The 13,337-nt window shown below is 49.4% G+C and overlaps 2 protein-coding genes and 1 pseudogene across 13 annotated transcripts in view; all 3 read right to left on the bottom strand.

Annotated features, from left to right (window-relative positions):
* The window catches only part of Synj2 (synaptojanin 2), a 114,487-nt gene extending 112,667 nt beyond the window's left edge, over positions 1–1,820 (bottom strand). For 5 of the 10 annotated variants that reach the window (XR_385128.2, XM_006523205.4, XM_006523208.3 and 2 more), the window contains exon 1: positions 1,523–1,773. Coding sequence is in view for 7 of the 10 variants with exons in the window: in XM_006523205.4 (XP_006523268.1) it covers positions 1,523–1,649 (127 nt within the window). In the remaining 3 variants the exon portion in view is untranslated. Of the gene's footprint in view, positions 1–1,522 lie in introns of all 10 variants that reach the window. The other 5 variants (NR_151772.1, NM_001113353.2, NM_001113352.2 and 2 more) reach the window with 2 other exon arrangements.
* On the bottom strand, positions 3,454–4,015 carry Gm8376 (predicted gene 8376; annotated as a pseudogene).
* The window catches only part of Snx9 (sorting nexin 9), a 90,633-nt gene continuing 88,439 nt past the window's right edge, over positions 11,144–13,337 (bottom strand). For 2 of the 3 annotated variants that reach the window (XM_017317612.2, XM_030249990.1), the window contains one exon: positions 11,938–12,530. In XM_017317612.2, the coding sequence (XP_017173101.1) occupies positions 12,483–12,530 (48 nt within the window). In that variant the 3' untranslated portion in view covers positions 11,938–12,482. Of the gene's footprint in view, positions 12,531–13,337 lie in introns of all 3 variants that reach the window. The other variant, NM_025664.6, reaches the window with a different exon arrangement.

The following is a 13,337-nucleotide window of genomic DNA, read 5'->3' as shown; positions in this document are numbered from 1 at the left end:
AGTAAATGACTAAAATGGAGTGGAAATTTCCATGGTTTTCTTTCAAGGCTGCAACAAATGACCAAGTTTGGACTTTTCAGGACAGAACTCCAACTGCAATAATGTGATAATTATTCCACGACTGTCTACTTTTGACACAGAATCCTCCTTCCCTAATCAAGTGACTGACAGCAAGCCAGATATTTGCTGTTTCCCTTTTCTGTGTCTGTATTTGGCCAGCATGTTTTGAGGTCTGGTTAGGTTGTCCAATCTGGTATGAAACTCTGGGGCTTAATCCATCTTCCCATTGATCCTCCCGCCTTGCATAGCCAGAACGTGGGCTGTATTCCACCACACCCAGCTTGATAAATTACACATTAATGGCATGGTCCAGGAAGTAGAAATTGATGCACCCCCTTTAAGACATGGTGTATGTACGCACAAATATGTGGATGTCGTAGCTTGAGCTGACACATCCAAACCTGAGAAAAGGAGTCATAAAACACTTTACAAATGAGTGCTTTGCATTTCTTACCTCCTAAAATATAAGTGATCCTGTTTAGCTAGGAACACCAGGAGGATGGACAACTGGACACCCACTGTCTTAAACCTGCCCTTCAAGGCTCATCATTAAAATCTTACTGATCCTATCTGACTGCTGGCTTTATGCTACCTAGATCTTCTTGCAAATGTCAATTACAAAACTAGGGATCCGGAAGTTGGACTTACCAGGAAGGCATGCACCGCATGACATCACCAAAATAGCCACACACAAGTCTGTGTTGCCTGGAGCAAGTGTCTTAGCCTCTTTAGGCCCCAGTTTGTTTATCTTTATTACGAGCTAAAACTGCAAAGGTTGTGTAAGATTTTGTCTCTAAAGTCCTTAGCACAATGCTGATCTCACAATTTCTGAAGTCAATCAATGAAATACAATGGCTTGCCCTCACCTAACACCCAGCATAAAGATAAAGTCACTAGAGAGTATATTTGCTTCTACTCCTGCTTCTGATGGAGTATTTATAGGAGACAAATGAAGGGTGCCATCGACGTTTCTCAAAGTCTGTTTTGGTGCCTACGTGTCATCCCTTCAGGCAAGGCAATGCTGCTTTGGTGTATTCAACAGGTGCACAAGCATGGGAGCACTAGGTGGACTCCTCCTCAGGGCACCCTCCTCAGAGTGTCCAGAACATGCTAGGTTTCGGCACTGAGCACCAGGAGCGGAAATCAGAGCCAGTTGGCTCTCCAAGAACAGACGCCTGCCACCCAAGCCCCAGGAAGAGCGCCCCCGAGACATCCCCGCCCTCAGGCGAGCGCGACGCTTAGTCCAGCCAAATGTGCCAGCTCTCTGGTGTCCCCCGCACCCAGTACTCCCGCGGACAAGCGCCCCTGGCCATCCCCAAGCCGCCGGGGTCCTCCCTGTCGGGGAACCGAGCGCCCCTAGTTCTCAGGTCTCCGCGAAGTCGCTCGCCTTCACTAATTCCCGCCCTCCCTCCCTCCCCGGCGTTGCTGCCCAAGTGGGGAGCACGGGGAGCGCGGCACTCACCCAGCGTGGCCACTGCGCCGGCCTCGAAGAGCAGGCAGTCGCCGCGGCCCCGCGCCTCCAACAGCACGCTGCTCGGGCCAGTGGGGTCCAGCCGCGCCAGCAGCCGCAGCCCTTTGCTTAGAGCCATGGGCGCGGGGAGCAGAGGAGAGCGGGGACCAGGTCCCGCCCGAGGGTGTGCGGCTACCAGGAGTTTCACTTTGTGCCGGGCTCCAGTGCCCACGGCTCCTCCTCCTCCTCCTCCTCCTCCTCCTCCTCCTCCTCCTCCTCCTCCTCCTCCTCCTCCTCCTCCTCCTCCTCCTCCTCCTCCTCCTCCTCCTCCCCTAACACCACGACAGCCTCCTCCTCCTCCTCCTTTCTCCTCCACCCCCTCCTCCCCCTCCCTCCCTCCCTCCTCCTCCTCCGCCCGGGCCCCGCCGCACTGCCCCGAGCAGGTGAGGTGGCGCTGCCGCCCAGCCTCTCCGACGACGACCGCGCTCCCCCAAGCGGCGAGGCAGGCACCTGCGAGCCACAGCGGGAACCCAGACTGCGCCCGGTGGGCTTGAGCTCGCCAGGGCTCAGTACTCCGGGACGGTCCTCCCTGCTGGGGGCGGCTGCGGGCGAAGGAGATTCCACACATTCCTCGCCGCGGAGGAGGCTGCAGCCGCGGAGAGCCTCAGGAGCCCGGACCCTGCCCGGATTCCCGCGGCCTTATATGGGTAGCTGGGGGCTGAGGGCTGAGCAGGGCTGGCAACCCCCCACCCCACCCCTGCCGCCACCGCTTGTCCGGCGCAGCACTTCTTCCCACGCCCACCCCACCCCCACGCCTGAGACCCCGGATGGGGCCATTGGGTTCTGTGCCTCAGTCTCCCTGAATGGAACTGCAGAAACGCAAAGTGGCCTTCACTCTGAAACTACCGTGGTGATTGAGTATGTTCTTGTGAGTGGTGTGTGTGTGTGTGTGTGTGTGTGTGTGTGTGTGTGTGTGTGCCTGACACACTCTTTAAATGCTGCCTTCTACCGAAGACTTTAATTCACTGTGCGACCCAAACTGGTGTTGCGTTGTGTCCGAGAGATGAGACATCTATTCCCTGCTATCCCCTTTACCACATGACCTTGACCTCGCTGAGATGCACATGGCCTCGCCTATCAGAGTGACAGGTGAGGAACCCCCACCTGAGGATCTCAGTGCCTGTTCTTGCTCAGCATTGATGAGTATTCTGTGATCTGCAACCTTCAAGCAACTCGAGGCAAGGCCTCTTGGTCCTTGGGTCGGGTTGGTCAGGATTGGTCTGCTAGCCAAGGGAGAACGCAGCCAGGTCGAACTGGAAGCACCTTTGGGCGCGTTTGGAGCATCCTTTCCTAGTGTGATGCCTCTAGAGGTCCTCACCCGCAAGTTTCCAGCAGGCCACCCTAACAGCTGGGTTCCTCTGCCGCCCGCCCGCCCCATTCTGCTGTGCTAAGACCAAGAGTGGCGCATGGCTTTCGGAGGTTGGTTCTCCACAGCTTCTTTATACAGTGGAGAGATCACCACCCCATGCAAGTCGTGTAACATTAAGTGTAGCAAACTCGGCTGGGCAGGGTGGCCGGCACCTTTAATCCTAGCACTAGGGAGGCAGAGACAGGCAAAATTTTATTCTTTATAGAAACAAAGTCACCCTCAACCACCTTCCCTTTTCTGTATCCAAACAAAATAAACAGCGGCTCCATCCAGAGGGGTGACAGCAGCCCTGGGTGGTCCAGTGGAGATGAAGAATTTGTTAGAAAGCCTTAGTCTCAAGTCCTAGAGTCAGCTCCTCTCCCCTCCTCCCCCTCCACCCCTTCTCCTCCTTCCCCTTCCCTCTTCCTCCCCCCCCCCCCCCCGCCCCCCACTCTCCCTTAGTCTCTGGTGCACTCTCAAACAGGTCATGGTCCAACTGCTGGAATCTTCCCAACTGTATATCCCACAAAAGTTTCAGGACACGGGCCTGCTCTAGGGTCAGCTCATCACCCCGCTTCCATACTTCATAGTCAGATACCGTGGTTACCACACCTTTCTTGAGAGCAGTGGGCAGCCCCAGCTGCCTCAGCCCTGGCTCCATGGAGCTTTAGGGGCCCTGAATCCAGGCTCACAGTTAGAGTTGCTTTGTTCCCAACTCAAGCAAAATCCATTTCTATAAACTTTGTGAAGCACCCAGTCACCTCTTCCTTCATGTAGTTGGTAAGAGGGAGCCCAGCATCACCTCTCAACTTCTTGCTGACCCGATGCAGGCTGTCTGTATTTGTCAGATGGGCTTCGACCCAAGGCCACCACCACCATCTTGTTTTTGCCAAAGAACACCGAGTTGTGCTTCCAGGTGTTCGTTCCGGATGCCTTTCAGCCTGCTATTCCTCATGCTGGCCACAGAGACGATGGAGAGGTGGCTGTAGGTGCCCTCAAACTTCTGAAGCTCTTCTACCAGGCTCTGTCTGCCTTGGTGCCAAGCCTTTCTTGATAGTTTTTGTTAAGGAAACTTTGTCTCACTTGGATTTGGGCATTGCCTCTAGATTTCTATTGTGTTGTAATAGATACTGCAAACAAAAGCAACTTGGGTAGAAAGAGTTTATTTCATTTGACAGTCATCGTCCCCTCACTGAGGCAAGTCAGGGCAGGATCTCCAGGCAGAAACCATGGAGGAATGCTGCTTCCTGGCTTGCTCTCTATGGCTTACTCAACTTCCTCCTTCTCCTCCTCCTCCTCCTCCTCCTCCTCCTCCTCCTCCTCCTCCTCCTCCTCCTCCTCTCCCCGCTCCCCCTCCTCTCTCCCTCCTCTCCCTTTCCTCTCCTCCTCCCCTCCCCCCTCCCCCCTCCTTCTTCTTCTTCTCCTTCTTCGCAACGAAGGAAGTAGGGCTTCTCTGTGTAGTTCTTGGATGTCCCAGAATTAGCTCTGTAGACAAGGCTGGCCTTGAACTCGGGGATCTGCCTGCCTCTGCCTCCTGAGTGCCAGGATTAAAAGCATGTTTCGCCATGCCGGACTTTCGGCTTGTTTAAATACACCTAGGATCACCTACATGCCCATGCATGGCATCACCCATAGTGGACTGGTTCTTCCTACATCTATCAATCATTAATCAAGGAAATGTCTGGCAGCCTAAGGCTCCAGGCCCAGTAATGATGGGTGTTTTCCTGTCCTACTGAGCTAGACTTTCCTGTAAGTTTTAGTGTCTGCCATCACAGATGCAGCTACATCTTGGCAGAGTCTACCCCATGTATGTTAGCAGGAGCTGTATGGTATGGCAGAGGGGCTGAAATCATTTGCTGCTGCTGCTAAGCTTGTCTTGGCCTCTAGGCAGACTGAACAGGTGATAGGGAGTAGCTGGCAGGAATGGAGTAGCTGACAGGAATGGAGTAGCCGACAGGAATGGTTAGTTTGGACATGCATTTTGACATTACTTGTAAAAAAAAAGCTTATAGAGAGAATACTGATAATTACTCTAGACCCATCAACAAACATATAAGGATAACTTAAAACCTGAGAACTGAGCCCCACGGCTTTCCAAGTTAGTAGAAACTTTCAGGCTGCAATCTCTCTTCAGATGGCACTAGAGTCAACAAGGGTTCCCCAAATGCCCAGATAGACTCACACACACAAAGCCCCAACCATGTATTTTTGGCAACTCCAGCCTGCCACACAGATCACTGCATGCTTGTAAGGCCCAAGCCCAGAGCTCCTCCTGCCCACTTGGTGGCAAGTGCTTGCCTTTCTCCCTTGGTCTATTCCTGAAAGTCAGCAAACCTGTTGGTTAGGATTTGGTATAGAAACTGGGGCTGGTGTGGGTACCTATAGCTCTAGGGTAGATGGGGGCCTAACTAACTCCCTTCTAGGGCTAAGACGTAGCTCCCTCACAGGGGTGACAGTCTAGCAGACAGAGCTTGGGTGCCCTCTGAATCACATCTGATAAAACAACCCAGAACTCACAAGCACGTGGGAGTTTCACATTGCCAAGATCAGCAAAGGTCTGCCTGTTCAGAACAGCTTGGATTCCAAGAGAATTCTCAGTGGCCAAGGCTAGTGGCTGGCTAATGTCCAGACTGGTGGAAACCTAGCAGACACTCCAACAGTCCAAACCTGTACCCAACAAACAGGTAGGAAATGCAGGGGCAGAGCTGCTAGGACCTCCCTTGGCATTTTCTGCACAGCAGGCAGGAGTCCGTAGGTGTGTCCACTCAGTGCGTCCTGCCTGTTCTGACCCTTATTCGGGAACAGCCTGCTCTTAGACTGGGTTGAGAAATTCGTGGATAAAGAAAATTCTACAAAATGTCTTACAAACATGCCTATAAATAGTCACCCTGAGCGGCAGATAATGTTACAGAAGTTTGGGTTTTATGCCCAACAGACCTTCTATTGATAGGTGGCGCTGGGGATTCAAGACTTACAGGGAGCAAGCTTCCATCCCAGGAAAGTCGCGAACAGGCTCAGCTCTGACCTCTCATGGGTGTGTGAAGGAAGATGTTTTCTGTTTGTATGTATATTTGGAAGTGTTGAAATAGAGATTAAATATAGAAAATTTAAAATATGCATTTGAAATGTTTTCTAAAACATTTCACCAAAAAGACAATTTTGAAAAAACAAATAACTTCAAATTACTATGTGGTGATACTCTTGAATAAAATCAACTCAAGTAGGTCTAAACATGGCCTAATCTCACACACACACACACACACACACACACACACACACACACCCCTATCAGTGACTTGTTTTCTGAGACATAGTCTTGCTAGGCAGCTTGAGTTTGAGACCCTCCTGCATGAGACTGCCTGGTCTCGCCCACACTGGTTCCGGTGTGGCCCAGTCTACCAAGTGCCCAGACTGGAGTCTTGAGCCTGGCTTTTACACGCTTTTTTTTTTTTTTTTTTTCTAGACAGGGTTTCTCTATGTAGCCCTGGCTGTCCTGGAACTCACTCTGTAGACCAAGCTGGCCTCGAACTCAGAAATCCACCTGCCTCTGCCTCCCAAGTGCTGGAATTAAAGGCGTGCGCCACTGCGCTGGGTGGTGGTGGCTTTTACACTCTTAATAAGTCTCAAAGTGGCTGTCCAGGGCTGGGGCAGCCGCTCAACAACGTCACCAAGGATTTGGGCAAGTTTATTCTCTTAGCATGCTGGCTTCTTGCTTCATGATTACAAAATCGCTACTTTAGCTTGCGGTCTCAGAAGGTTATCCCAGGTCAGGTAGCTAAGACATCAGGAATCAAAACTGGCTGCGTTTGTTTACAAGAAAAAGGCTTCTAAAGCTCTCAAAGCCTTTTTCTGCTGACGCCTCATTGGCCACAGCCGCGGTTCTCGGTGAACTCGGTGACTTCTCCTTCAGTTGTGGTGGAACAAAGAAGAGGGTACAGATGAATGGGTTTGGGTTAAATGACCCGCAGTCTGCCACATGGGGCACAGCCAGCGTGGTGGGGAGCAGAGGAGATCTGAGTGACGTTCCCTGTGGGAAATGGCAAATTTTTCCCTAGTCTCAGTGTAAATATTGATAGTGTGTGCAGAAAAATGTCTACCACCATAGCATCCCCATCTCCATGTCTATGGATTGAAAACAGCTCCCCTGCTAAGGCTGCTTCCTACAGAGATTAGCCAATCGAAGAAGGCATGGTACAGATGTGACATGTTGCTCCAGCTGCATATCGTAAAGCCTGCCTCCTTGTTCAGCTGTATATAGTAACCCCACCTCTCTATACCATGGTGAGTCGCTTCTGTGTCTGAGAGCCCAGTCCACCCCAAACCAGATGTTTCTCTCTCTCTCTCTCTCTCTCTCTCTCTCTCTCTGTGTGTGTGTGTGTGTGTGTGTGTGTGCTCTCTACTCCCTCACCACTCCTAGTCAGACCAAGTGGCTGGAGGCCATGCAAAGGCCAATATTGCAAGTCTTCAACTTTAAGCATAAAGCTAAACCTGAAGGGGGGCATAGTGGTAAATACCTTTAATCCAGCACTTGGGAGGCAGAGGCAGGTGGAGCTCTGTGATTTTAAGGGCAGCTTGGTATACAACTCGAGTTCCAGGGCAGCCAGGGTTACACAGAGAAACCCTGTTTTGGAAAACAAAAAAAGTTATAACTTAGTTATAAAGCCCTTTCTGAGGGCGGTTAGGCCGGTACAGTCCAGCTGCTCATCCTGCCTCCTCGGTTTTGCCTCTCCTCTGAGGGAGCTGGTTCTACTGTGGCGCTGCTGGAGGCTTCTGGGGGGCTCCTCGCTGGATGATGGATTCACAGGAAGAAGGTCACGCTGGTCTCCAGAAACAGGACCACGTTTTTAGAGACCCTGGCTTCCTCAAACACGCCCTAGAGACGTGCTTGTTTAGGTTTCATTCTCAACGCCCAGAGCTCTGTTCTAGAAAATTCCCCTAGGTCAAGGTTTGTAGGGATATTTGTTTTAAGCATCCGTGTCTTGCTTGACAGCTGGTGGGTCAACAGCCAACCTACACCCGCAGTGACAAGCTAGCCGGGAGTCCAGTCTCCGCCCACAAACTCCGCCCCTCGGATGCACCTGCGGCGGGCTTAAAGCTCCCCGCGGGGCCCCTAGCCTGTCCCTCAGGCCTGTAGCCCCTCCCCTTAGGCTCATCGCTCCGCCCCCCAATGCCTAAAATATGACCCCGCTCACAGCCCAGCCGCCCCGCCCGCCGCTTCTCCTCTTCTCCGGCTGCTTGCAGGAGTTCTTGTTCAGCCTGCTCAAAGCCTTAGTGTTGAGACTGAACGCCATGAAGAGATGGCTGCAGCTACTTCTGCTTTCGTTCTCTCCTTGCCGGTCCTTCTTTCCTAGACCCTCACGCACAGCTGCACGCTGACCATGCCATAGGGTCGGGTGAGCTGCCTGCAAAAGGACCCTCTCCCTTCCCGCAGGAGGCCCTGAGCCTTGCGAGGGGCTCGTGGGTGCCTTGGCAACTACTAAAGTACTGGCTGACCAAGACCACCTTTGAGGGCTAAAGGGATGCTGAACCATCCATCCCCTTCCAGGGCTTTCCTTCAGCTCTTGTGCTGTCACAAGACTAGAGAAGGGAAACCACTCTAAGGAAAAGTATTAGGGGGGTTGATGCTGTCTTTAAAAATCCAGAACAAACCCATTTCCCATGAGGGAAATGTATACAGCAAACACCTGAATAATTCCCTACAACTTTTGTCCTTTATCAATACCCCTTTTTTGGCCTCCAGGATATGGGCCACACTTAAAAAAATACTCATCTTAAAATGAAAAGAATTTGTTACTTAAAAACCCCTCTGAAGGTAGCTGTAATATAAATTGTAATCTCAAGGAAACTGTCCCTCATTTTGACTTGAAAGAATTATTATTCAGAGATTTCTTTTGCATATCCCTGGGGATGGATAACAGGAAATCATGCACAAACCCTTTGCATATCATCTTCTATTAGTGTCTGTGTATTCAACGTGTGGCCAGAGTGTTATTCTACAGTTAATATGGCACAGGGAAGGCTGTGGAGAATAGCAAATTGGCATACATGACAGGTTTACAGCACAGAGCAAGGGTGGATGGAGGTGGTGCACGCCTTTAATCCCAGCACAAAGGGAGGCAGAAGCAGGCAGATTTTTTCGTTTGAGGTTAGCCTGACCTATAGAATGGGTTTCAGGACAGCCAGGGCTAAACACACACAAAAAAACTCTGTCTCAAAACAAAAAATCCTGTCAACCAGGTCCCAAGTTGTAATCACTACCAAAGAAAGTGAATGCTTAGGTAATAATACTACTTCATCAAGTCTCTGATGTTTTTATTACAAAAGAGGGCAGCATCAACTAACGTGCCTCGTAGTTCAGAAACAGATACATCAGTGTCTGATGGATGTGGCTTCCATTCTCTGAATTAAGGCGCTCATTCACGCTCTGGTTCCACTTTTACTCTTGGTATGCTTTAGTCTAGAAAACAGTTCACAAATTTAGGCACTGCCATGAATAAGGTGTCTAATAATAATAATAATATTATTATTATTTTCAAGACAGGGCTTCTCTGTGTAGCCCTGGTCATCCTGGAACTTGTTCTGTGAACCACATCAGCCTCCAACTCAGAAATCCTCCTGCCTTTGCCTTCTGAGTGCTGGGATTAAAGGTGTGCTCCGCCACTGCACGGCATAAGATATGCTCTTGAAGAGATATTGTTTCTGGGAGACAGGACCTAGAGAAGTCTAGGGAGGAGATGTGGTCTGCGTTTCCTCTAAGGTGACCATCAGACCTCAGCTCTATGCATTCCATCTGTAACATGGCAAGAATCCTTTAGTGACTAAAACTGGAGCAGCAAATATACCAAGACATTACTTTCTCAGAAACTTGATATTTTCACATTCTTACATCAAATGCAAAACAAAACTATGTATTTTTTTATATTCTCAGGACTGTGTTTAGCCAATGTATCAACATGCATGAAATCATTTGCCCTAATTTGGGCTCGCTGTGACTTCAGTTTGGCGTGGAAGGCTGCGATGATTTTGAAACACTGAATGCTAAACTAGTTCACCTTGAGGATCCATATTTAACTCACTTAAAATGCGAGGCTGAACAAGCTACTAAAATCAGCTTTCATTGTCAGTTCTGCACACATCGTGTTTCTAAATCATAAGCACGAGTAGGTGACAGATGGTTCTTATTGCTCTTTTAGAGGACCCAGGTTCAGCTCCCGGCACCCACACAGCAGCTAACAACCACTTAAACTCCAACTCCAGGGAATCTGATAGCCCTCCTCTGTCTCCCTGGGCACCAGACAGGTACAGACACTCATGCACATGAAATAAATCTAAAAATTATTTTTTCAGTATTTGGCCACTATTTAGTCATCTCATTTTCAAAAAGTAAATGACGTTGACATAGTCAGCATTAGTACTTAAAATTTAAAAAAAAAGACTTTATGTGAATGTGTCTGCCAGCATGCAGTATATCTGTGTGCCACATATACATGTAAGGCCCTCAGAGGCCAGAAGAGGGCGTTATAGCCCCTGGAAATGGAGTTACAGATAGTTCTGAGGTGCCCCGTGGGTATTGACAACCAGACCTGGGACCTCTGGAAGAGCAGCCAGTACTCTTAGCAGCTGAGCCATCTTCCAAGCGCCTGCCAAGATTTTTTTAAGTTCCTGTATTACTGTAGTTCTGTGGTGTCTGAAGTTGATTTTAAGCAATTAAAAGTCAAGCATCAAGACAAAAAAATAGGACCTGTCCCCTATGGCAGCCTCCATTGGACTGCCCCCCACCCCAATGGCAGCCTCCACTGGACTGTCTCCTCCCCCCAATGGCAGCCTCCACCACTCCCCCGTGGCAGCCTCCACTGGACTGTATCTGACTTTCACATCCCCCTCCAACACCCCCCCCCCCCCCCCCCAGTTCTAAGGCAGCTACCAGTGCGCCTTGACTCTTCTCATCAACTCTTAACCTTTCTTTTCCACTTGCCTGACTCTTTCCTCCTCGGGACATCTCGGAGGAGGGCAGTCAACAGTTTGTGTCAAGAGCTCCTGGCATGCTTGCAGGATTGGTAACAGAGCTCAGAAACCAAAGCTAGTAACGTTAAGGGAAAGGTGTTTTATAGAAAAGTTCATTGCTGGGACCCCTTCTGGCAGCTGGCAAGGAGTTCACAACAAAAAAACCTTGATCACACAAAGGGCCAAGAAGTATTCTGAAAACATACTTTGGGAATCTGCTGTACAGTTTTTAAAAACAATTTATTTATATATTGGTTTCTACATGCTCTCACATTTATGTAAAATATTTATACATGTTCTTTACAATTTGTACATATATTAAATGGCTGTATCATAAACACTGTTCTATGGAATTGTATAAAAGAAAAGTCAGGTAGGGAAAAATGACTTAGAAAACATTAACAAAGCCCTGATGTCAAGGACAGGAAGTTGTCATGCTCACGCTCATTGGATTTTCTCAGCTACTTATTTTTGGTTTCATTCATTTCTGTTGGCCCAGACTTCCCATCTCTATAATATAACGTCAGGTCAGGAAAGTGGCAGCAGAGGGTCACATCATAAGGCAACTGTGGAAGGGGACCACTGTGTCTGCAGGGAGGAGATGGCGTGCGCTCTGTGCTCTCCAGTCATGAAGGCTGGGACACAGTCACAGACAGAGCCATTCTCTGCTTGTCACCAGCTTGCTACCGCATGTCCTCCCACTTACTCTAGTCCTTAACTTTCCCAGTCTGTGGGAGGGAACAGGCGCTGAACTCTGCTTCTGAGAGAATACTGACCAGCCTGCTGCTCCAAACCAGGCCACAGCTCCTCTCCTCTCAGCCGCTGAGGGATGGAGAGCGTGCGTGCGAGGGTGGGAGCTTCCACCTGTGCTATGAGCTAGGAGGGAGTGCAAAGAATGCTGAATTTACCTCAGCACAGGGAACCAACCTGGGCAGCAGTAGGGAGGCAGGGTCTTCTTGCCTGCTGTGCCCACCTACTGGGACCTCTGATGGGCTACCCACCACCAAGTTTGAGGGTGTAGGTGATCTGAGGACTCTATTTCCCTATCCCGGGAGCACTTAACTGTAGCTATGCCAGTGAGGGTGTACAGACTCCCCCAAACAGACAACGATCCCCAAAGGACTGAAAGAGTTATAAAAATATACAAAGATATACTTTTTATTCTGCCGTTTTTCATATTTTTAAGAAAGCAATTAGTATTAATTATCTGACATTGGGTAAGAACTGGAAGATCACAGGTAATATATAAATTACGATTCTATGTAAAATACCAGGAGGAAGAACCCCTATTTCTTCATTCAAAATCTTGATAAATTTAAGTATTTTCCAAAAATAGACATTTTCACTGGGTAACTAATAGGCTGAAATGAACAAGAAAGGCCATCCTGGGCAACAGCGCACGTAGGTGGCTAACGACCAAAACAGGGTTTGTCAACTTCTTTCTTTTTGGTTTTCTTCCTTTTCTCTCTCTTATGATGGGGGGCGGGGAGGGGAGGGAATTGAATCGCATTGCCCCAGGTAAATGAAGCACTTCGGAGTTCTCTTGTGTTCCATTCTGGTTTACATAACCGGGAAGCGGCTGAGGGCCTGCCTCAGCTTTTCTGCGATCTGGTGAAAAAACAGAACAGTTGAGACATTTCCACCCCGAGATATTACAACTGAACAGTGTTCCATCCGCCCTCTTCCCAGTTAAACATAACCTTATCAAACCCTTTAGTTGGTCTGTTAGGCTCCTCTGCAGCCACTGGGACTCTGTGCCGTTTGACTCAGTGCCCCTGCTCCTGTCTACCTGCCCAGTCAGGTCCAAGGCCAGGCCATGCCTGGTGGTGGGGGCTACATTTTCAGACTAGCCCCTTCTCCGGAAAGCAAGTGCACAGAGTCCCCTTCTTTTCTAGACAAGTATGAACACTAAGACTCCCTGTTATGGAGGTAGCGGGCATGTGGAGTTTGCATCTGACAGCCCAGGGTGCACTGGGAATCTGCTATGTGCCTACCCTCCCATAAGGGTACTCAATACCCTTAGGCTCAGGTTCCTTAGTCATCTGGGGACCTTAAACATTTGAAGTGCAAGTGTACAGTAGATACTCATACATGTTTGCTCCATGTACAGAAATGTAAGTGTTAATAATTTCAGGGATATTTGCTCTAAGACGACAGTGACAAAGCACATGGTTTTCTGTGTTGAATTACAAAAATTATAGCATGTGTGGGCTTGATAATTAATAAATCCACAGTATGAGCACCTTGAGAGCTACCTTTCCAACGTTTTCTCAGAGACACATGTAACCTACTATGTCTAACACACAGAGGGGCTAAGCCCAGCAGCGACAGGAAAGTCAGAAGACACAGACAGCCATTGTGACAGAGAGTGCTCCAGAGTGAGTCCATCCCCACACATCAGGTCCATGTGTTTTA

This window comes from Mus musculus, chromosome 17 (genome assembly GCF_000001635.26).
Source record: "Mus musculus strain C57BL/6J chromosome 17, GRCm38.p6 C57BL/6J".
Lineage (NCBI taxonomy): Eukaryota > Metazoa > Chordata > Mammalia > Rodentia > Muridae > Mus > Mus musculus.
The sequence above is the reverse complement of the archived record's forward strand: the minus strand, read 5'-3'. Positions and strand labels throughout refer to the sequence as shown.